Source organism: Dermochelys coriacea, chromosome 1 (assembly GCF_009764565.3).
Source record: "Dermochelys coriacea isolate rDerCor1 chromosome 1, rDerCor1.pri.v4, whole genome shotgun sequence".
NCBI classification, from domain to species: Eukaryota; Metazoa; Chordata; order Testudines; family Dermochelyidae; genus Dermochelys; species Dermochelys coriacea.
Window position 1 is genome coordinate 244721611 of NC_050068.2, and position 22470 is coordinate 244744080.

Below are 22470 nucleotides of genomic sequence, written 5' to 3' on the forward strand. Positions count from 1 at the left end.
CCCAAGGGTCTTCATCTCCTTGGGATTACCTAGGGATACCAAGCAAGTCCAAAGAACTTCCACTCAAATGTTTCACTTTCATTTTTTTTTATACAACACAAATGGCCAGACCCTCAGTGTAAATCCATTAAAGAAAATGGGACCATGCTGTTTCATACCAACTGAAGGTCTCCTCCCAATTCTCCTCTCACAAAAACAGGAGATCACCACATTCCAGGTTTCAATAGTTTTGAAATCAAATAGGCCCACGTCCTCAAGCATACTTAGATGCTTAACGCCCATTGAAACTTATGTGAGGTAGGTGCCAAAATACCTTTGAGGACCTGGGCCTTAGCTTCAAACCCTTAATGCTGTTTCAGCTGGCCTCTGAATCCTGGTGAGCAATACAGATTGCAAGCATATTAGGAACTCAAAAGCATCATCAACTCCACCAGTTTCCAGCACAGGGATTCCTACTAAGTACAAACCCAACCTTGAAGGGAAGTTCTGCCAATAAAGCACTGAGCCACCCCTATCTGTCTAGACACTGCATCCTTTCCCTGACCCACTTTTTTCTTCCAAAGTTCAGTAAGAGTTTCCTTGTTTCAGAGCAGAGAATTATCTTTCAGTCTCTTCTCTAGTAAGCTTGCTTAAAATGAACCATGCACTGGCTGTGCTGTGTAAGGAAATCTCATTACAGGGCAGAGTTCAAACAAATCCAGAAGAAAAATGCTTTATTTTTCTAAATAAGTCTAAATTTATTCATTACCCTAGTAAAAAAAAAAGTTTGGATTACAAGTGTATGGACAGTATTAAAAAAAGTACAAAACAGGTTCCATAGATTTCTAATACATTAATACAAAGTGCATGACTACAGACAGTTCATCTTGCATTACTACAGGGAAAGGAAGAGATGGGAGGAGGAGGGGAAGCAGTCTATGGTTGAAATCTAGCAATAAATAAATAAATACAGAAGTAGAGATGATCCACATTATAGCACATCCTACCACCAGTACTGCAGCGATAAGTATAAAAAAATCATTGAGACTAACTCAAATGTAAGTTGGTGTGTAGATACAGCTGGCTGAGACTCTTCATGAGTCTTTGGAGACAGACTTAGCAAAGCAGCCATTCTAAGAGTCCATTTGATTGCAGGAGAAGGTACACTATGTAGTTTTATCCTCCCTTTAGATTTTAGTTAATGTATTTACGGGGAAAAAAAACAAAAGAGGGGGGACTAAAACAAATCTCCATTTTCCCTGACATCCCACTAAGAAATTTTATTTATATAATAGAAGGGGGAAAAAAAAAAAAAAAAAAAAACCCCACACAAAAAAAACCCCCAAAACCCAACACTAACTTTCTGCTTTGAGGGTGGGGGAGGATTGGGGAACACTTTCTGTAGCTCTATTTTCATCCCCTGAATGTTTGCCTTTCAGAAAGAGAGCTTGCATTGAAATTTGCTTACAAACCAACCCTCAGCCTTCCCACCAAAATTTAATAGTAAAGACAAACAGAAGAAAACTCAAGTTTCTAGCAGCCCATTGCAGAATATCCCCAAAGATCAAAAAAGTCCACTTCCCACATTGTGTAAGTTACATCTTCATAAAGGTAACATGAAACAACCAGGAGCTAAGACGGCAGCACACTCATTGAGGAAGCTTTTTTTACCCTAAAGACAAAAGTCGGAGCATAAAGCAGTGCCACAATCATTTGCATACAAGTTTTACCAGGAATGTGCATAGGATTTGTTTTGCCAATCACATGCACACAGAGCTGCCTCTATTTAGAATGGAGTAATTTTTAACAGCACTTACAGAATTTACAATAGGTCCAGTGTGCATGTGTGTAAAATACACAGGGCATGTCTATACTGCAATGACAAGATGTGACTGCAGCTCATGGATGTACCCAGCTAGCTTTGCTCTAGCTAACTTGGGTACCAATAGCAGTGTAGATGTGGCAGCATGGGCTTCAGTGAGGGCTGTACAAGGCTGCCTGGGATCCCGGGCAGCCACTCAGTTGGACAGCCCTGTGGAGTCACGCTGTCACAGCTTCACTGCTCGGGTACCAGAGCTAGCTGGATTAAATCACAACCTGGGATTGCAGTATAAACATGCATAAAAGTTCACAAGACCGTAAGGGTCCAAAACAGGAATCTGAACCCCACTGAATTTTATGCTTGGATTGTTTTGTTTCAATTCCTGGGACAGAAAGCTGGCCTCCCACACTATGGCTTTGGTTCTGTGTCATGTCCAAAACCAGGAAGGGGCCTAGAAATGGCAGAGCATCCTGTGAGAATTCAACAATTCCAACCCCAAATCTACACCTAATCTGGACCCAAGGCGGCCTCCATGGTCCATCTCTCAATCTAATCACATGCCAGTACTGCACAAGCCCCAGTGCTTGCTTTTGAGTTGTCATTTATTGGTTTACTGCATTCAGTTCTTAGCTAAGGAGGAACTGGGAGGTTCTATACAGGTGTCTAGACGGTGTGCCTTCTCTCCACTCTTCTTGAATATTTAACATTTAGGTCTTCTTGCACTAGCATTGCTCACATTACTGGTGTCTGCCATTACCTGGCCTTGCAATACAGGAATGATGAAACTATTTGTCTTAGTTAAAATGTCAGTAGTACAGGTTTAGCTCTCCACACCTTTTAAAATACACACAAATGAAAATATTGTAAAGAATTAAACACGTCTATGTATAAGTCCATGTCACTGAATCACACATATCAAATGAAATATTCTCTCTGGTTGGGGAGGGTGTTTATCAACTTAAAAAATGCCTGACACAACCACTGCTTCTCTCAGTACAGAAATATTAACTACATACACTTTATTATACAACAAAACCCACCCTCAAAAGTTCGTTCATGGAAGGGATGGGTAGGGGAAAGAAACAAAAACAAAAAGCCCTTAAAGACAACCTCGCAGCAGCATTCAGCTTTGCTAAGTGTTCCATGGTATCTTAAATATTATGTAGTCTTTCTGAAAAGATAAAAACCGACTTGAGAGTTTGTGGAATCGTAGCAGTAAAAACACCATAACAGTTCTAAGGAATAGTCTTTTGGCAGCATAGCAGGTGTCCATAGTGAACAAAGGGTCACTTTCTAGCATTTTCCAGAGAATAAGAGGCTCCGTATACACCTCCCTACAGTTAGCCAAGGAAGTCACCATTCTTCCTGGTTGGAGATGGCTGGAGATTGTGGTCCCTGTTGTTCAGGCTTCTCAGTCGCTGACTTCTTATTGCTACAGCAAGGTTTGAAGAGATGAGTGTCTATGAGGACTTCCCCGAAACGCCCTTTGTAAATTATTCCACAGCAAACTTTTTGCCTGGGGGAGGGAAAAGGTGGGGTAGGAAGAGAAATGCAGACACAATTTTATATATAAACAAACATACATATACACCCAGAAGTTTAGTTACAGAAACACAAAAAGTTATTTTAATAGGACCAGGACGCTACAGTTTACAACCTCCAGGGCCACTTGGATATCATGGTGATAAGCATTTTTATGGGGCCTAAGAGATTCAGACCCATTTCAGTTCTGGGAAAAGTTTCCTTCCATCATAAAACACCACCACCACACACAAACAAAACAAAAATCACAAGGACAAAGAGAAAAGGCCAATAAGAAAAATAAACAAAAATTGTGTGCGCGAAATCCATAGACTGCTTTAAAAATCATCTCAGCCTAAGTGTAGGTCTACTACTTTGCTACCTCTAGTAACACAGAAACACACACACAGCTGCTTCTTTGCCGAACTGTATTTGACAAAGTGTACCTGTAAGAGGCCAACTTAAAGAACATAAGAATGGCCATTCTGGGTCAGACCAAAGGTCCATCTATCCCAGTATCCTGTCTTGCAACAGTGACCAATGCCAGGTGCCCCAGAAGAACGAACAGAACAGGTAATCACGTGATCCATGCCCTGTTGCCCATTCCCAGCTTCTGGCAAACAGAGGCTAGGGACAGCATCCTGGCTAATAGCCATTAATGGACCTATCCTCCATGAATTTAACTAGGCAATGAAATCACAGCCATTTCAATTTGAAAAGTAGCTGAACAAGGGATTGGTGCATTTACAGTGTGTAGCAAAATCATAAAAATTTCTGCAACACTGGGAAAAAAAAAATCTTACAGTTTCTTCACCCCTAAGTTTCTTCTGACCATGATCATGGTCAGTTATAAAATGTCTAACTGTCAACAAGACATTATGAACTAACTGTATCTGACATTACATATGCAGAGACCAAATGTAAAATAAGAGGCAAAACCATTATTTCTCTCCAAGTCCAAATCCATACTTTCTGTACTGTTAAAATTACTTATGCCACATCCTTAAAATGCCACGTTTGTCATCAGCTGTTTGCGAATGCTGTTTAATTGCTGAGGAAACAGAACAGAAAGCCTTGTAATTAAGATGAATTGCTGGCTGCACAGATGTGTTTTATTGCTTTTTACCTTTTCCAGTAGGTGAGATCTAAAAAGGAGAAGACTGGTGTTCTGCTGGACCCAGGGCTCATCTCAGTGTCAGAGCCATCATCAGACTGGTTACTGTAACAAGGAGACTGAGCTGGGGAGGCACTTGAGGTGGTGCTGTGGGCATCAGAGTCTACAGGGGAAAAAAACAAAAAAAAAAAACAAAACAAAACAGAAGACTCCATTGGGTGCACTAGTTTCTTGCCTCCCCCCAGACTGGGGAAAAAGTCTGATACAAGCAGCACTATTCTGGCCAGCAAGAATATTACAAAAAGCTGACAATTGCTTCTCTCAGTTGGCACTTTCAAAGTCTCAGAGATGATCATCTGTCAACATTATAGAAATGTTTCATGAAGGAAAAGGATGATCTTGGGGTAAGACATGGAGTAGCACTCAGAAGGCTCTGGATTCAGTTCCTAGATCCACCACACATTTCTGGTGTGACCAGGGGCAAGTCACTTCAATCTCATGGGTGAAATCCAGGCCCCATTGCAAAACAAAAAACAGAGTGGCAAAACTACTGACTTCTCATGAGGCCAGGATTTTGCCCTCTGTGACTCAGTTTCCCCATCTGTAAAATGGGGATAATACTTTCTTTGATCCTACAAAGACTTACGCTCATCAGTGAGACTACTCATAATGTGCAAAGTTAAGTGTGCAGGTAAGTTTTTGCACAATCTGGGCCTTGGACTTCAAGGGTTTTTTCTGACTGCGGGTGTGTACAGTGAATAGCACAAGAGGGCTGACATCACGGTTGTTGCCTAGGAGTGGCTGAAATCCATCCTTTGAGACACTGAAAATTACACTACACAAAGCGCACACACACATGTGATAACTTTACTAGGTCTTTTCAGTATCTAGCATCTATGAAACTTCTGCCCAAGAAGTTATTTTCTGGGACAGTTACAAATCACTGAAATCAGAGGCTTAGAATCAAAGTGCTTTCTCCCTCAATCCAACTCATTTCCTGGCATCTGCAACTTCCCCGTCCTGAGCCACCCAGCTCAGATGTACGTCATGTTTTCCCCCCAAACTCCTCCTAACTCCACCCTCAAATAAGTCAAGGATGAAAGAGTTAAATAAGCATACATTTTCTCACTAAAAAAAACTGGATGCATTGGACAGTATCCAATTAGGCAAATTAACAATTAGCTATTTTGGCAATAAACTGCCTTCCTAAAACTCTACGTCCACTTACTGTGCCGTTTGAATTCCTTTTGCAGTTTGCTGATTTGATTGCTCTTTATTCTGCTTCCAGAAAGAGTTTTCATTTTCTTTGGTTTCAGCGTTGTTTTAAGACTGGGTCCAGCCCTTGCATCCACCACCTGAAAGACAGCATGATACATTTAATTCCCTCTGCCCACAATTCTCTATCAGAGCTATGGCCTGACCTACAGATAAAGCTGCTCTGGTCTAATCAAAGTTGTAATTTTAAACCAATTTAGTTCACTTGTACAACTTTGTGTGTTGACACTCATTTCAACTTGGCTTATATCAGGCCTAGTCTACATGAGAAACTAAAACGGGTGTAAAACAACAGCTTTAGTTAAACCATTGCAACTTTCTTGTGTATAAAAGGCTTCAGTTTAGCTCACGCCTTTAAATGAAGGTCATTTAAACTAACAGAAGAGTATCTCCACAGGTTTTAAAATCAATTTACCCTAACTTGTGTGTTTAGGCAAGCCCCAAGCAATGAACGGCAGGTTTAGCTCCCTTGTTACCGTCAAAATCTCTCCTGGAAAGATTGATGGCCAAACTCCCCCACACAAAAAAACCTGTCTCTCTTTTCAACCCTAGGGCCAGAGCAGATTAATATATCAAATCAGAGAGTGGGAATGACTGTGCGACACAGTCATTTTAAAGGTTTCAGAGTAGCAGCCGTGTTAGTCTGTATTCGCAAAAAGAAAAGGAGTACTTGTGGCACCTTAGAGACTAACAAATTTATTAGAGCATAAGCTTTCGTGAGCTACAGCTCACTTCATCGGATGCATCCGATGAAGTGAGCTGTAGCTCACGAAAGCTTATGCTCTAATAAATTTGTTAGTCTCTAAGGTGCCACAAGTACTCCTTTTCTTTTAGTCATTTTAAAGTATTTCACTAAGCCAAGCTGATTTATGTGTTACTTAAGTCACCTTGCTTGTTCAAACTTTCCAAAAAAATTCATCTTTAGGCTGAGGCCGAGTCTGGAATGTTTAGTCTCAAGGGAGGATTCTGGAGAAATTTATGAGCATGCGAAAATGAGGGGGGTAAGAAGAGAACTGTCTCCAACAATCACTTGTATCTTGCACAAGTAAGCCAGCTGAAGGCAGGGAATAGCCACACTTCAGAAAGTTCAGAGCAGCTTTTACAGGTGCTGAGGAGTGAAGAAAGAACATTTGACAGCATCTCTCTAGTGGAATGGATAGAAGGGGACTATGAATTACAGAGGGGAAAAAATAGCCAACTAACGTGATTCCAGTTTTTCTTTGATCCTGCTGGCAGTTTTTTCCATCTTTTCACCAAAAGGACACACGCATTGCAGATGTCTCCTGAGCGGACTTCATGGAGCCTGACAAGAGAAGACCCTGTTTATTATTTAGCCTCTTGTAATCAACCCAATTAGTATAAAGACAGAGACAATAGATTTTCAGACCAAGATTTTCCAAAGTGACTAGTGATTTTTGGTACCTCACTTTTTTTGAATGTCCAACTTGAGACACCTTTAAAAGTGCTTACCCTACAGAAAAGTGCTCAACATTTTGGAGAATCTTGGCCCAACTGTACTAGAACAAACTTCATCCCTTTAAAAGTTCGTTTTGAAGTAATCCTAAGTGATCTGATGAACACTCCACTCAGCTCTTGAACGTTTCATATAATTTGAAATAAAAGCTCTGATCCTGTAAGAGTTCCATGTGCTGCACACCTGCTGAACTCTATAGGTGCTCTGTGCACAGCCCAACAACTTGTAAACATTGGCATAAAGACTCCACTTGTTTGCTTTCAACAAGCTTATTACAAAATGTTTCCCCTACAGTTGAATCATTCCAAAAATATTTAAAGAAGGAGCTAGATTATGGAATTTTTTTTTTTCAGATAGTTAAGTAAAGGACTTTGAAATACTATAGAAGTTAATGACGTGTCTGGGTTAGATAAGACATTCTTTGACAGCCCAGTGCATGACTGCAGGTTCTACCTTGCCAAATCACACTGAATAAAGCATAAATATAAAAGCATATAGCATACTGCAAGCTTCAAAACTCCAGTTTAAATAAAAATGCAGTAGACTGTGGCACAGCCTTCCTTTAGCCAAGGCAAGCAGCAAGCAAGCATGCAGATATGCAGCCACTTTTTTTTTTTTTTTTAAATGTAAAGAGACAGCAGTCAGTAGAAGTCACTATAAAGACTCTTGGGAAAAATCATTTCTAGACAAAGAAATACAAGAAAAGCAAAAAGGCCTGATCCTACAGAGAATCACTCAAGTGAATAATTTTTAACATGTGAGTAGTGCTAGTGTTGCCAATGAGACCAATCGTGAGTAAAATTAATCACAGGCATAAGTCTTCCCAGGAGTGTGGCCTAAAAAGCTCATAATAGCTAAGCAAACTGGGTTGAAAAGGGGAAGCTGGAGAAATATGATAGAACATTTTTCCAGAATAAATACTTATGAAAAGTTAGTGCAACAAGAGAGAGATTCTAATTGCTATGGCTAATTACAAAGTAAATCACTAAAAAAAAAAAAAAAAAAAAGTGTTAAAGAAATAATTAGGAGCTGTCAAGCAGGAACTTGCTTCTTTGACAATTTGGTTAGGCAAAGTAAGATTGAAAGAGTTTCAAGCTTCTTGTAAGGTAGTTCCAAAATACTAAAGAGAGTTGTTAAACCTACTGTTCAATTAATTATTTTTAAGTAATACAATGTCGCGCACCAGGGCTTTGAAACTTCCTAATTTCCAATGCTTTTTAATAGGAAAGCAAATTCTTCAGGCTTACTTTACACAGCACTGGGCTGGAAAACTACCATTAAGATAGTAGACTCCTCCCCTCCACTGAGAGAGGCAACATTCCCACAGATTGATAGGATTATCCAGAACAATGACAGCTACTCACAAAACCTGTTTGGACTTTTAAAGATATTTACTAGGGAAGAAATAAAAAGTATTTATTTAGCTATCTAAGGTTTTACAACTCAGAAAAACTCCATGGGCCTGACCTCTGCATTCTTTTACACCTTGTGCAGCAATTTACACCTGTGAAAAGCAAGTGCAAAGTGTTTCCACTCTGATTTGATAGCACTTTGAAATAGAGAACCAGATGGCATAGGCCAGGTCCTCAGCTGAGGTAGACTAAAGTCAATGGTGCTGTGCTGATTTACACCAACTGAGGATCTAGCCCAATGTTGCCTGCCCCTCATGGTAGAAGTATGAGGAAGCTGAAGACTACACTAGGCCTGATTCTGGTCAGAGCCTTCAGTACCTTGCTTTGAGTGAGGCTGATAACTTTTCATGCTTAGAGACTGAAATCCCGACCAACTAAAATGTAAACCCAATTTTGAATAGCAGGGGATCTTACCCAAAGCAATTCTGGAAGTCTTTTTCATATCGTTTACTATCAGTGAAACGAGAGCTGGAAGACTTTGCTCTGCAGATACAGCAACCCTCTATACTCCGGTACATCTTTGGTTTATGGAAACCAAACATCTTTTCTTCTCTGCTGGAGCCTGTAGAACAAGCAGAAACTGTCATTGTTATCACTTCAAGATACAGCTCAAGGATAATTTAAAGGGAGGAGCAGCTTCATGTGCAACTTTGCAAACGAATGTTACATCACAGTCCAGAACAGGCAACATTCAGGGGGAATTGCTTAGGTATGCAGTGTCACTATTTTGCAGTGCCTCTTAGGAGGACAGGTGTTCAGAATATGCTTACCTTTGTCAAGCACAAATAGTTGATGTCTCTTGCACCCCAAAGCAGAGGGTATTAAGCAAACCCAGACATGTAACAAGGTCCCATAAAAAAAATTCTTCAACTCTAAAGAGCCACTCTAGAAACGCCATGGTGGGGTTCCCTCTTTACTGATGCTCAGTGACTCCACAACAAATGTATTCAGTTTACAAGTTTTTCCTAACTGCACAGCACTTCAAACTAAACTGTGGCTCTCTAGCTTGCATACCACTACCAGTAAAACTGAAGTACACTATGGATGCAGGTAATGTGCAATTGGAGGTATCTGTTGGCTTCTAGTTAGAAAACTACTTTTTATGTCTAAGCTCATTTTTTGGAGTCCCTGAAAAACAATAAAAGGGGAGCCCCAAGATATTGTTGCCCTCATCTCCCAGTTACTTTCCAGTACTTGGGCTCTAATCTGGCAAAGCACTTAACATGCATGATGACGTTAAGCATTTGAGTAGCTCCATTCCAGTGCTCAAAGTTACACACATGCTTAAGCTATTAGCTGGCTCAGGGCCTTAATGCAAAACTAGTTTTTACAGGCCACATCCAAAAATTGTAACTAGTCCGTCAAACACAGAGGTACCATTTCAAAAAGAGTTCTCTTTTAAACAGTGCTGTAACTTTGGCTTACACAGCCCTGTTTAGAGAGCATGGTTTGCCCTCTACTGCTTATCGTCAAGGTCAACAAGCAGCCAAAATACACAGGAAAGGAATAGCTGCTTAGTAGCAGGAAGGTTCAACAGGCAGGATCTCTCAGCTGCAACAGAGTCAATTTATAGAACCAGAAAAAGAAAAGATGACACAAACAAGATAATGTCCAAGAGTTTTTGTTTTTTATCATCAAACCAAGACACCAAGTGATTACATTGTCAGAGACTCCATCATAAGCCAGAAGATTATTTGGAGGAAAACCAGGCAAATTAACAGGTGCTGCGAGAGAGCTGCAAACTGACAGCCTAGGCCTGGTGTTATTCATCTGCGTGTAGAGGGCTTTCACCCCACTGTAAGTAGTTCCAGCCCCACATAGGCTCTTATGGCTCTCTCTTTAACAGGATCTGGAGGAAGACATCGCAGTAGGGTTTAAGCTAACCAACAGCACTTCTAGACCCCAATGGAGAAGTCCAGGATTTGGAGTCTTGTATAAAACAAAAACACTCTCACACAAACCACCTAAACAGTAACTGTTTTTTTTAGCAGCTTAAAACTAAACAAAATGGTTTATATTTTGGTGTAGTTCATTAAACCAGATTAATTATTTCTGCTGCAGTAGCACCCAACGCCACCAATCAGACTCAGGTGCTAGGTGCTATACAAAACACATAGGAAGACAGAATCTAGGCTCCAAAGAGCTGGGTTTGACAAAACCACTTGCCCATTCATCAGTGGCAAGGGGAAACTCCCTGCCAGGTCTCAGGGACTTCACCATTCGAGCCTATAGAATCCAAACATTCATTTTCAACAAAGATGAGGTTTCAAGCCCCTACACTCCAGGAGGCAAGTCCTCAAATGCGACTTACAAAGCGCTGCCTTCTTGACTCTGCAGGAAGACAGCCTGAAATTGCCTAAGGCCCAAAGCCTGGTTCCTGCTCACAGCCCAAGCAGGCACACTGAGGAATTCCTCCAGGGTTACAACAAAAGCAGTCTCCACTGCTCTCTCCACCCAACCAAGCCCATTGCATAGCCATCACTCTAGCCTCAGGGCTGCACTTGGCTTTGAGCCACTCACTCACTTCTGTGAAGGAAGAATAGAAACCGCTGATCCACCAGCCTTTTTCTCAAATTCTGGTGTGCTAACCTGACACAGGAGCTCCTATGACCTGGGCTCTGCCATTCACAGATGTGCACATCTCCAGCAAAGGCTCCCAAAATCCTGCCCCACCACATCTGAGCCACTCAGGTTCACTGCAAGAGGGCTCTCTGCCATCCAGCAGTACTTTGCAGGATGAAGGCCTGAGGAAAACTGGGCGAGTGTTCTGGCCAATGACCTGAATGGCTTGTCAAGGGTTGGTTAAACTCAAAACTACTACTTGGCTCTTGCACAAATACGTCTCCAGTGGCATTTAGCCAGTTGAAGTACTGGGTAATTTCTGGCAAAAGAGAGGAAAATCTGGTTCCATGAAATGCGAGTTGTGAAGACAAGAAGGGCAGCAAGACAAAACACAAATAAAGATTTAGTCTGTCTTCCCATTACGACAATGTAGAGACAATGGGCATTATACATGGCCAAGTATGGTCCAGTTAGTCTCCCTTGATTAACAAGATGCATATTTTTTTTTGTGGGTGTGGGGCAGGGGACAAAAAACACACACACGACTCCAGGCACTAAGGAGTTATATAAGCAGACATGCAGAATATATATTTTGTTACCATTCTATGTACCCCTTCAAAAAGAGACAGTCTCTTGACAGTACAGTATTTAACAAAGCCTTTTGAGATGGTCAGCGATTATATTCACCTGGGAGTTTGTAAGAGTTATTTTAAGTTTCATTTATGGCAACTCAATGTTTAGTCTCCAGTATGGTGCTTTACTTTACAAAGTCTGGTACTAGCTGCTGGTACTTCAGTCCCACTGGTGAACCTAATAACCCAGGTAGCAAACACCTTTATCTTTACAGGAGGGACGGGGAACTAGTCTTGGAAATTTGTCTTGATTGTTCACTTGGGGAACATCTGTAAGCTTGAGTCTCTAGGAAATGGGGAATGTCTCAGCTACTACCAAGTATTTATACTGTAGTGGGACAAGAATCACCATTTTACAATTAACACTTGAACAAGGATTCGCATCAGATATTTATAGTAAATATTCTGTTGTGGGATTGTTGCTTCCATTCTCACAGGCACAGCTTTTCAGCACCAAAATTTCAATAGAAGGAAAACTAGCGCCATCTGTTTCCCAGCTGATGAATGGACAGCAACAGTATCACCATACATCATTCCTGGATTGAGAAAAAATTACTAGAGAAACCACAAATAAAACAGATTTCTCTCTGACAACTGTGTCCAAATGCAGTGTTATAAATGGAAGGCGTCAGGGCAGAGTCACATTTAATCCACACAGTTGCCATTTGAACACTATACACTAAACATACTGTCAGCTGATGAATTTAAAGCCAATATAGATCACATTGGAGTCTAAGGGCGCTGACCAGCATTGCTATACTTAAAGCAGTGTCTTCATTTCCATTCTAAGCCATAAATTATGTGCCCAGTCATTGCTGACACCTAGTTTCTATGGGAGTGAGGCATGCTTAAAGACTGCACAACTAGGACCTTAAAAGATTTATCTTGTAAAGTTTTGTATCTTAGGATCCCAAATGAGAAACCTTGGGTTAGATCTTCAGCTAGTGAAAATCGGCACAGCATCTACACTGGCTGAGGATCTGGCCTTGAACATGCAGACTGAAATGTATCCATTCTGAATGGCTGTAAAAAGGTACAACTCCCCTGAAGTCAAAGGAGCTACATCAGTTTTCACCAGCTGAGGATTTGGCCCGCTATATTAAATCCACTTATACATCAGATTGCGTCTTTTAACCTACCAGCCATGTGGGAGTCAGAAGGGAATGCTATGCAGGAAGGAATTCTGGCAGAGGCAAGGCAGGATTCCTCCTAGATCTCTTGGGGGGAAAACACATTTGTATTCCAGGAGCAGTGGCTGAAGTAGACTGAAGCAGGTGTGGGAAGGCCCACTGTACTAGCCACACAGGAGGGAGACCTGCGGGAGTTTCCCCCTTTGCTTTTAGCAAAGAAGATGGAGCTGCACTCCCCCTACTTCATCTACTTGAATTCTTGCTCAGCAGCAACTCGGACACAATCTGAAAGGATGCAGGGTGCCCTCTCCTCTGCAATTCTGCCAGCTGAGCATGGGGTGATATAAGAGGGGCACAGGGCCAACACCTCACCCCTTTTCAGAAGGCTAGCATCATAAGAAACACTTTCAGGAAGCAGAGCCCCTTCTGCCTAACAGATCTGGGGTCAGCCCATGAGATAGGGGAACCAAAGACTTTTTGCACATCTATGCATGGCTGGGCACAAAGCTAGCCTACACCACACACAAAGTTATGGCCTCTTATAGATGGGTCAGGACAAGAATTGGGGATCAGAGTTCCCTCTGTAGAAGTTGATGCTGACATGAACATCTGCAAGAGAAGCAGGAACACAGAGAAACGCTTGCCGTGTCAGATGTGCGTGAAATCCTCAACTTTCCTCAATCCTCAACTTGGAAATAAACTCTGAACTCTGATCTTCCCAAGGGAAGGAGAAGCTAGCTTTCGGGGATTTGTTGTTCGGTTGGTTGCTTTCTTAAAAAAAAGAAAGATGGGAAAGGGTAGCCATTTCCTTTTGCCTTTCCAGATTCCTTCCGCATTCTTCTTGACCACTGAGGCTGAAGGGAAAGACACCTCCAAGATAGAAACAATGAACTCAGGAACGTACACAATTCCATTTTTATACCTAAACAAACACACCTGAAATTTGTGACACTTGCAGAGAAAACATTCCTTTGATGTTTCACAAAGAAAGCAGCTTATCTGAAAGGCGGAGGGATGGCATTCTAAACACTCGGCACCTGCTCCATTCCTGCCTCCCTGCTCTCATTCATCCTTTGCGCAGCCCAAATTCTTCACTTGGAAGGGTAGAGAGGAGTAAGAAGGAACCATGCTGTTAACTGGATTTCTTCCTCTGACCCACAACAATGGTCTAGATTCTTGGCTGGTGTAAAGCACCATAGTCGCCCTGAAGTCCATGCCATCACACTGGTTGACACCAGCTGAGGATCTGGCCCATACATATTGATGCAGACTGCTCCTGTCAGCAAAATCTCAACGCTGATTTCTACCGCACATGGATAAAGTGGAGAAATATCCAAGAGTATTTTCTTAAAAGACACTGAAATAAAGGAAAGACCATAAGCTCTGGAATGCACACCTGCACATGTTAACAATGGCTTCTTCCAAAACAGCCTATGATGCCATGAGCCGAGGTGCAGTCTACCTAGTAAATGCTTCAGGCCTCTCCCTTGGCTGGAATAAACTGGTATAGTCCCACTGAAATCAATGACGTTATGTTAATTTCCACCAGCTGAGGATCTGCCTTTGAATCTTGAAAAAGAAATCACGCACCCCAAAAAGGTGCGTCGTCCAAAAGGAGACCTTCACTACAGAGTTGTAAAGTTAAAACTGAGCCTTAACCAGTTGTATTTTAATATGTCTGAAGTGGAAAGGCTCCAAGGAAATAAACAAGAAAACTAGTGTCAACTAAAAATGCTATTTTAATCTTCACGTAAGGAGAGATACCAGTGTAAAAGTGCTCCAGTACAAAATGAGGAGACTAGGATCTGACGTGTGTAACCTTGAAACTCTCTCTCTCTCTCTCTCATATATATATAAAAATATAAATTCTTTTCATATCTGCCCACCTACCCCCCACACCTCTGAAAAAAGCAGGAACAAGAAAACCCACTACATGTGTTGATGAAAAAATCAAGAAATATTTCGAGCGTACTCTGCAGTCAGTACTGTATCAGCACTTTATAATGAAACTTCACCCTGTGAACGCTGTACTTTATGATCAATGAGGCCCAGGGAAAGTTAAAATGGTTAAAACTAGATCACCTGGAATGTTTTTACCTCCAAGAACATGTATGCTAACTCCTGTGCAGCTAGTCCTCTGCAACAATGCGGTGCTCGTGATGTTTCACTGAACTCAATGAAACTTTAACATATATGAAATGCAAATGACAAACCCATGGCCCTGTCATGAAATTAGAATGGTTGACATTTCTTTACTGTGGTTGAGCCACCTGTATGTACTGCCTGCGCCAAAACTATTATGGGTAATATTTTCAAAAGTCACCTAGATGTCTCCATCTCATTGATTTTCAGTGGGACAGAGGCACTTAAATTATTTAGGCCATTTTAAAAATGCAAATTAGTGCCTAAGTCACTTTGGTGCTTTTGTAAGAAGTTGCCACCTCAGGAAAGCAGGTGAGGGCTGTGCAAAGCACAAAAGCAGGGATTTTCAGAGGGAAAAAATGTGGTGGGGGGGGGGGGGGAAGTGTTCCATCTGCAGCCTTCCAACTTGAGCCATGATTTTATCACCTCCTGTAACCTAACCAGAGTCACATCCAGTCAACCCTTGAATGGGAGATCTCCAAGAGAAACATGAGGCACTGTATGAGTGGATTCAGAGTAGCAGCCGTGTTAGTCTGTATTCGCAAAAAGAAAAAGGAGTACTTTTGGCACCTTAGAGACTAACACATTTATTAGAGCATAAGCTTTCGTGAGCTACAGCTCACTTCATCATGCATCCGATGAAGTGAGCTGTAGCTCACGAAAGCTTATGCTCTAATAAATGTGTTAGTCTCTAAGGTGCCAAAAGTACTCCTTTTCTTTCTGCGAATACAGACTAACACGGCTGCTACTCTGAAACCATTTATTAGAGCATAAGCTTTCGTGAGCTACAGCTCACTTCATCGTATGAGTGGAGTTAGTGACGCTCATCTGAGTCAGTAATGAACCAATGGCTCAGCAGCATGTCTGGGGTGTAGTCTTTTACATGACATTTGAAAAATCAGTGTCATGAGCACTTGTGATCATTACATATCTCGTGGCTATTTCAGCAGGAGTAGTACACTTGAGAGGAGACTGCAGCTCAGTGAAGATTTTTTTAAATTGTCTTAAAAAAAATAAAGGGCTTTACTTACGATACAAATGCCTTTTTAGTTAAGCAATCTAATTCCCCCACCCCAGTTTGGACTTTGAGCTGACAGATCCAACACCATCATATTATCTGGTAATCTGAGAGCCCATCTTGAGAGTTGTGAAATGGAGTGCCGCCCCTCCATTCTGTTATCCCCTCAATTTTCAAACCACCTCTTCCAACCACATACTTATTGTTTCTTCTGGCACCTGCTTTCCAACAGTGAAAAGTCTCACTAACAACTGTTGCTTCAGACTTAAAGGAAACTGCCAATATTAGTAACTATTAATCTCATCCAGCGTAACAATGTGTTAAGTCACAAAGTGCTGATAAAAATGAATGATTACATAGCACATGGGAACCCACCCCCTTGTCTGCCTGCTAACCGTTTGGTGACAGAGGGAGAACTGCTCAGCATCAGCATGCACTATAAAAGGCCCCAGACTGTCAAGGTTTTAAAGGTGGTTTTGTTATCCGTTAGTATGTTTTAATTCACATGAATTTTAGTTACATTTTCACACACAGTTGTCTAGTAAATATAATTATCTGTAAAATCCCACAAACGTCAGGCTCTCAAGTGACAGTCATCTGCCAACTAACACGCCCGGGGGGGGGAGCGGGGGGATTTTCAGACATGACAGAGGGACTTCAGAGCACAAGTCCCCACACACTGTCAGTGGGTGCTAGGGGTCTAATGTCTTTAGGTGCTTTTGAAAAATTCCACCACTTGTCACCTAAGGCCTGATCCTGCACAACTAACTTCAACAGCAGTTTTACCATCAGCTTTAATAAGAGGACAATAGGGCCTTATCTATGAGCCAAGGACTTAATCCAGTGCTCACAGAAGTCAGAGAGAGAAAAAAAGACTCCCATTTACTCGGATGGGCTTTGGATCAGGCCCCAAATCCTGTCAACATTACTGAAGTCAGAAACCTCATGCACCCACTGTACTCTGGATCTCATGAAATCTGTTCCAACTAAAAAAAACAACCCTGTAAGACCTTGTACGGTAGGTCTAGCTATGCACAAGCCACAATACCTCTGTACATGCTCTACATGTACATGCTCTACATACAGCCTCTCACCTTTCGAAGGGAGTGCTATATGTAACACCACTGCCACTGCTTGGGCTGTGCTTGGTGTCTGGATAAGCAGTTCACCAGCACTCAATTAAAGGAAAAGGAGAAAAAACAAAAAAACAAAAAAAAAAACCCACACATTTCTGACTGTATCATTTTTAGTATACTCTTTGGCCCCTGCTGTGGATGCTAAACACTCGAGCAATTTTGAAAGTCTGGCCTCATAACATTTAATGGTTCTTCTCCCCCACTCCCCAGTTATTTACTGTAAATGCACCTAGAAGCTATTTGAAAGACACGTTCTATAAATGAAAAAAAAAAAACCATACAAGTCTGAGATCAGGCCACTCATATTGCATATGTAATAAACTCACTTATGAAATGCTATAAAGCATATAGAACCATCTTCCAACACTTCATACGTCAGCTGGTTTACGGTGTTTAAAATCCTCAACGCAATTAGATCATGTTATGGACCAACTGCTTGCCAAACTATGTTAAATAAGTGAACCTACGGAGTTTTCTTCATTTGCATATTCATAACAAATATCATGTAATTTGGACCCAGAGGACTGGCAATCTATAGAGGAAAATCTAGGTGCCGGGGGGAAATACGTGTAGGAGCAATGACAACAAAACACTCCCCACAGAGAGTGAGACAGTCAGGGGAAACTTTGGATACAGAAGGAATTCAGGATTTAATCACTGCTTACTATCTGTGTACTGTGCTGAACTAAATAGTACAGCAAAAAAGTAAACAAGAAGAGCCATAAGAGAAATGGCTTCAGAAATACAACTGGGGATGAACATACTAAGAAAAGAGAGACAGACACTTATGTCATTTGGCATAAATATGTTTGTCTGGAAATGCTAACACACTTTTTCATATTTTGTTTGTATTAAACAAATCAGTTTAACTTGAAGTTCTGTTTCAGCTTTTAACCCACAACTAAACTGGTAACCCCCTGAAGAGAGATTTGTAATGGGCATAATAATATAAAGTGGGGTATCACAAAAAAGGAGTTCTATGGTTATTTTTCTGCCTAAAAAAACCCTTGCGGTAAAGAGACACTCCAAATCTGATCACAGAACACACTGGTGGCAAAATGGAAAAGTATGTAGTTACTGGACCAACTCTGCCAGTTAACGCAGAATACTGAATCACATCATTTGAAGAGGACTTCGCCGTCAAAATTAGACCAAACAAAAACCCGAACACCAAAATTCTTCGCCAGGACTGCAATCCTAGTCCCACTGAAGTCAATGGCAGACCTCCCCCGGATATCACTGCAGATGTTTAACCTGCAGCCTGCCCAGTGCCAGTACCAAAAGGAACACCCAAGCAAAGTTTTGTCTTTCAGCCCTGCCCCAACCAGGGAGGAATTAGAGTTAAGGTGAAGAGGGAGGAGGAAAAAAAAAAATATCAGTGGGACATTCAGCACCAGTGTACAGCGGCTCACTAAAAGCACTGCCTGCTGGAACAAAGACCAGCCACCCCCAGTCACCTCAGCAAAGACGACCTACTTTTCAAAGAGGCCATGATGATCAGGTAGACAACAAGCACGAGGGTCACAGGCACACGCTGGCATAGGAGTCCCAACGCGACCAAGTCCTTTCCAGAGGTAAACAAGAGGATTTTTTTTTAAAAAAAAAAAAAAAAAAAAAAAAAAAAAAAGGAGAAAATGAAGCGTGCTAAGGGAAGACAGACGTCTGTTCCTGAGAGCACACTGCAAAACACAGTCACCGTCACGAGGACTCGGCGAAAATGCCCAGGCTTGCCATTTAATAAGGGAAAGGCACCGTTCAAAGCTGTTCAGGGCTGGGGCAAAATTTAACACAGGGGCCATTCGAAACACCGAAGAGACCCTAGCAGGCAAGCCTGGGAACTGGAATCGGACCCCAGCAACCTCGGCCAGATATTTAAACAGGCAGCCCCAACCTTTTAACTCTTTATCTGCAAAGGTCGGTCGATGCAACGTAACTCGCTTTAAAAAAAAGGGGGCTTCCCTCCCCCCAGGACGAGCAGTTTGGAGGCGGGGGGGGGGCGGGGAGGGTTGCTCCGGCAAAGCGGCTTGGGGGAAAGGGAACATTTCCACGAGCCATCTCCCGGGCGCCGGCTGTAACCCAGGTGGAGGGAAATCGGGTCACAGGCGCCGGCACTGATTTGCCGAAGCCGAGCCCACACGCGCGCCTGGGGGAAAGGTGGCACGTAGCGGGCAGTCGCGCACTTTCCTCTCCCACGCTACTTTGCCGCGGTCTCCCAGGGCGCCGGCTGCCTGGGGAAGGTGCATTAGGGGCGGCTGCGCCCTTGGCAGGGAAAAGGCGCGTGACGGCAGCGGGCAAAACTGCAGCCGCCGGCCCAGCCCCCGAGGGAAAGTTACTCCACAGCGTTTTCTGCCAGAACAAAAGGGGGCGAAAGCGCCCCCCCCCCCTCCGCGCGCGCCGCCCTCTCGCTCCTGCTCGGGGCGCCCTCACCCACACGCACAGCGCCCGTGGTGGCCAGCAGGGCCCTTCACTCGCCTCATCCTACCCCGCTCGCCGCCAGCGCTGCGGAGGGGCCGGAGCTGGTTCCTCATGGCTTCACCCTGACGCAATTCAAACATGGCAACAGTTCGACTTCAAAGGGGAAGCCACGGACCTCCCGTAAACACGCGCGCACACGGCAGAGGCACCGGCGCCAAGAGCCCTTTAAAGAGTCCGCGCCAACCCCCCGCAGCAAGCAGCGGCCGTTCCCGGCTTTGAATAATCGGCAGTTTTTACCCCGAAAAGTGAAAGGCGCTTCCTCTCTCCGGCACGCTTTGAGAGACACAAACACGCCGCCTCCCTGCTCACAGCATGGTAGCCTACAGGAGCGTGCGTGCACATAAACTTTAACTCCCCCCAAAGTCTTCTAGACACAAAAAGTCAAGCTCAAAACTTCCCCAGACACGAATCTCTCGCATCACTTGCCCCCTAGCTCCCCCCCCCCCCCACCAGCCGTCCTCTCCCTGTTGTTTAATAACCGTCCGTGTTTCGGCGAGCAGACTGGATTGCAGACACACAGTTGTAGAGCTACCACTGCCTGCAGCACATGCAAGCCCTTTGTTTTCCCTTCAGCCTGGTTTTGCCTACGTGCAGCATCAAGGATATGTCGACTGTTTTGCGGAATGCATTAAGATATTTAAAGATCACGCTAACTAGTAAGATTCCTGTTCGACCAGAAAAAACAGGCCCCCCATGAAACGGAGACAAACTCCGTTGTGTTCTACCTGGAAACAGTTTAACTACAAAGAGGAGACAAGAAAAGCAGTTACTTTCACTCGCACTCTGCTTTGAAAGTGGCAAGACGCCATCACCATAAAGTCACACTGTCCTGACGCTAACAGGACTCCACTCTGATCGATAACAAGGTATTTGCAATAGAAAAGGTTAAAAACTAAAGCAAGCCTGCAACCTGCGCACCTAATAGCACGTGTCATGTCAGATTGCACTCACACAATTTCGGTCCATTTCAGGTCACTTGAGTGCTAAATCCGACATCCCTTCTGAAAACAAGCCTAATCAAGAGAACAATTTCCTCATTCCTCCCCCCCCCCCAAAAAAAAAAAAAAAAAAAAAAAAAAAGAGAGAACGTACATTGACACTGCAATGATTGCCCCCTGCCACTCACGACGCAACAACTTCTGTGCGCTCAAAAACAAAGCTACAGGTGTATAATTAGTAACATAAATGTAGAAGGTCCCGGAGAACGTTCGAAAATGGAACGTTCCTCTCGCAACCATTCCAAAGCCCAAACGGGCTCTGGAATCCCGAGCGATTTAGGCGTCCGGGTTCCTTCTTTTGCTCATTATCACGTCCGTATCTCTCGCCCATGCTGAGCAAATAATACCAAACCGCGTGCATACAGTAAAGGGCCGCAACAGACCTGGAAAGCAGCACCAACACCAGGCCAAGCTAATCTCAGCCCCAGTCCCCCAGTAAACCAAACAAGGCCACGTTCATCTTTCAAAATCACTTAACTTGAACCTACGAACTGGAAGGAACGTTACATCTTCCACCTCATTACAAAGAGCACTAAGAAAGGGTTCTTGAGCCACTCAAAACATTCACGAAGCGACGGTTTGATACACTCCCCCTTACTACAGCTCTTGGAAGAATGTCCCTTAAACTGATATTTCCAGGTAACACCCTGAACTGAGTACACAGTTTCTCTAACCAACAGCACTGCCTGGGATCACTTTTCCAGTGATATCTTCAGGAATAAACTCGCCGTCTCTCTTTGGAAGAGAGCACTTTGATTTCACTTTAAGGAAAGTCCCCGTGCGAAGCTGGATCTGGAACAATGCAATCGGCATGTTCACTACACTGTTAGTTTTTAGAATTATACTTCTCAAGTTATTCTTTTTTTTTTTTTTAAAAAAAAGGAAGAAAAATCGATGCCCCACACAGGGCGGTGGGTGTCAAAACTGTTTTGGACAGGAAAGTGTTTTCCCTGCAGCAGAAGACAGCCTCCAAAATAACTTGTTTTCTTGAATAGAACGGCTGATTGGTAAAAAAAAACAAAAACAAAAACCAAGAACCCTGAAACCAAAGAGGTATCTCACTTTTTGGTTCAGAAAAAAAAAAAAAATAATCGCAGAGAAAAAAATTAAAATCACTTACCTCTGAAGCGCAGCCCCCAACAAATCAATAGCGTGGTGTGTTGTGTGCGATGAGCTTCCCCCCTCCTCTGCAGAGTCCGCAACCTTGTTGTGCAGCTCCCCGGGTCTGCTCGCAACTGCTCCTAGAGTCAAGTCTCATTTGCATAGCTCGCTTTCCTCCCCCTCTCTCTGCGCAAGCGTCGTTCCCACGGCTCAATTCTACTCAATCGAGCTCTTCTGCATGCGCGCCCCATTGTCCTTTTAAGGGAGAAAGGCCCGCGCGGGAAGCCTGGGAGGCGGGGGTGGCGCGGCCCATTGTGACGGTGGCGATGACTTCACACAAACAACCCACTCCCCGCCCCCTCGCAATGGAGTAGGAGGAGATTGAATCACAACGATGAGTGCTGCTGCTGCTGCTGCGCTGTACCCGGTGGGGGGAACGGTGCCAGGGGCTGCAAATCTTTCCTATGCAAGTTACTTAGGAGACCTTCTGGCGAAGGTCACGCTCACTCACGACTCACTTCAGTGGGGGGTTCCGTGTCTGTGGGGTTTGGGGGTGTGGTAAAGGAATCTCACTGCTGCCTGGGCGGGAGGGTTTTGCTTAGATTTCAAGTGAAATAGTTGGGATTGCTGAGGCTCCGTGGATACCTACCTACAATGAGAAACTGAAAAGCCTGAGGTT

At 43.2% G+C, this 22470-nt stretch overlaps 1 protein-coding gene across 3 annotated transcripts; it reads right to left on the reverse strand.

Annotated features, from left to right (window-relative positions):
* Nucleotides 1-696: 696 nt before the first annotated feature.
* On the reverse strand, nt 697-22046 carry SINHCAF (SIN3-HDAC complex associated factor). 3 transcript variants are annotated; one of them, XM_043518218.1, is made up of 7 exons: nt 21811-22024; nt 19690-19754; nt 9012-9159; nt 6915-7014; nt 5665-5791; nt 4449-4599; nt 697-3317 (listed from the first exon to the last, which is right to left on the reverse strand). In XM_043518218.1, the coding sequence occupies exons 3-7, from the start codon at nt 9137-9139 to the stop codon at nt 3155-3157; spliced, it is 669 nt and encodes a 222-aa protein (XP_043374153.1). In that variant the 5' UTR covers nt 9140-9159; nt 19690-19754; nt 21811-22024; the 3' UTR covers nt 697-3154. The 3 variants fall into 3 exon arrangements, with proteins under 3 accessions (XP_043374153.1, XP_038243665.1, XP_038243664.1); XM_038387737.2 differs by lacking the exon at nt 19690-19754 and having other exon boundaries at nt 21811-22046; XM_038387736.2 differs by lacking the exons at nt 19690-19754; nt 21811-22024 and adding an exon at nt 9368-9666.
* Nucleotides 22047-22470: the final 424 nt, after the last annotated feature.

What these genes read in the sequence shown, in the direction of transcription:
- SINHCAF (XM_038387737.2), bottom strand. Translation starts at nt 9,139, where the DNA reads ATGTTTGGTTTCCATAAACCAAAGATGTACCGGAGTATAGAGGGTTGC. An exon ending in AAAGGAATTCAAACGGCACA is followed by an intron (nt 4,600 to 5,664) that starts GTAAGTGGACGT and finishes TTTCCCCTGTAG; the next exon opens with ACTCTGATGCCCACAGCACC. An exon ending in GATCTCACCTACTGGAAAAG is followed by an intron (nt 3,318 to 4,448) that starts GTAAAAAGCAAT and finishes TCCCTCCCCCAG; the next exon opens with GCAAAAAGTTTGCTGTGGAA.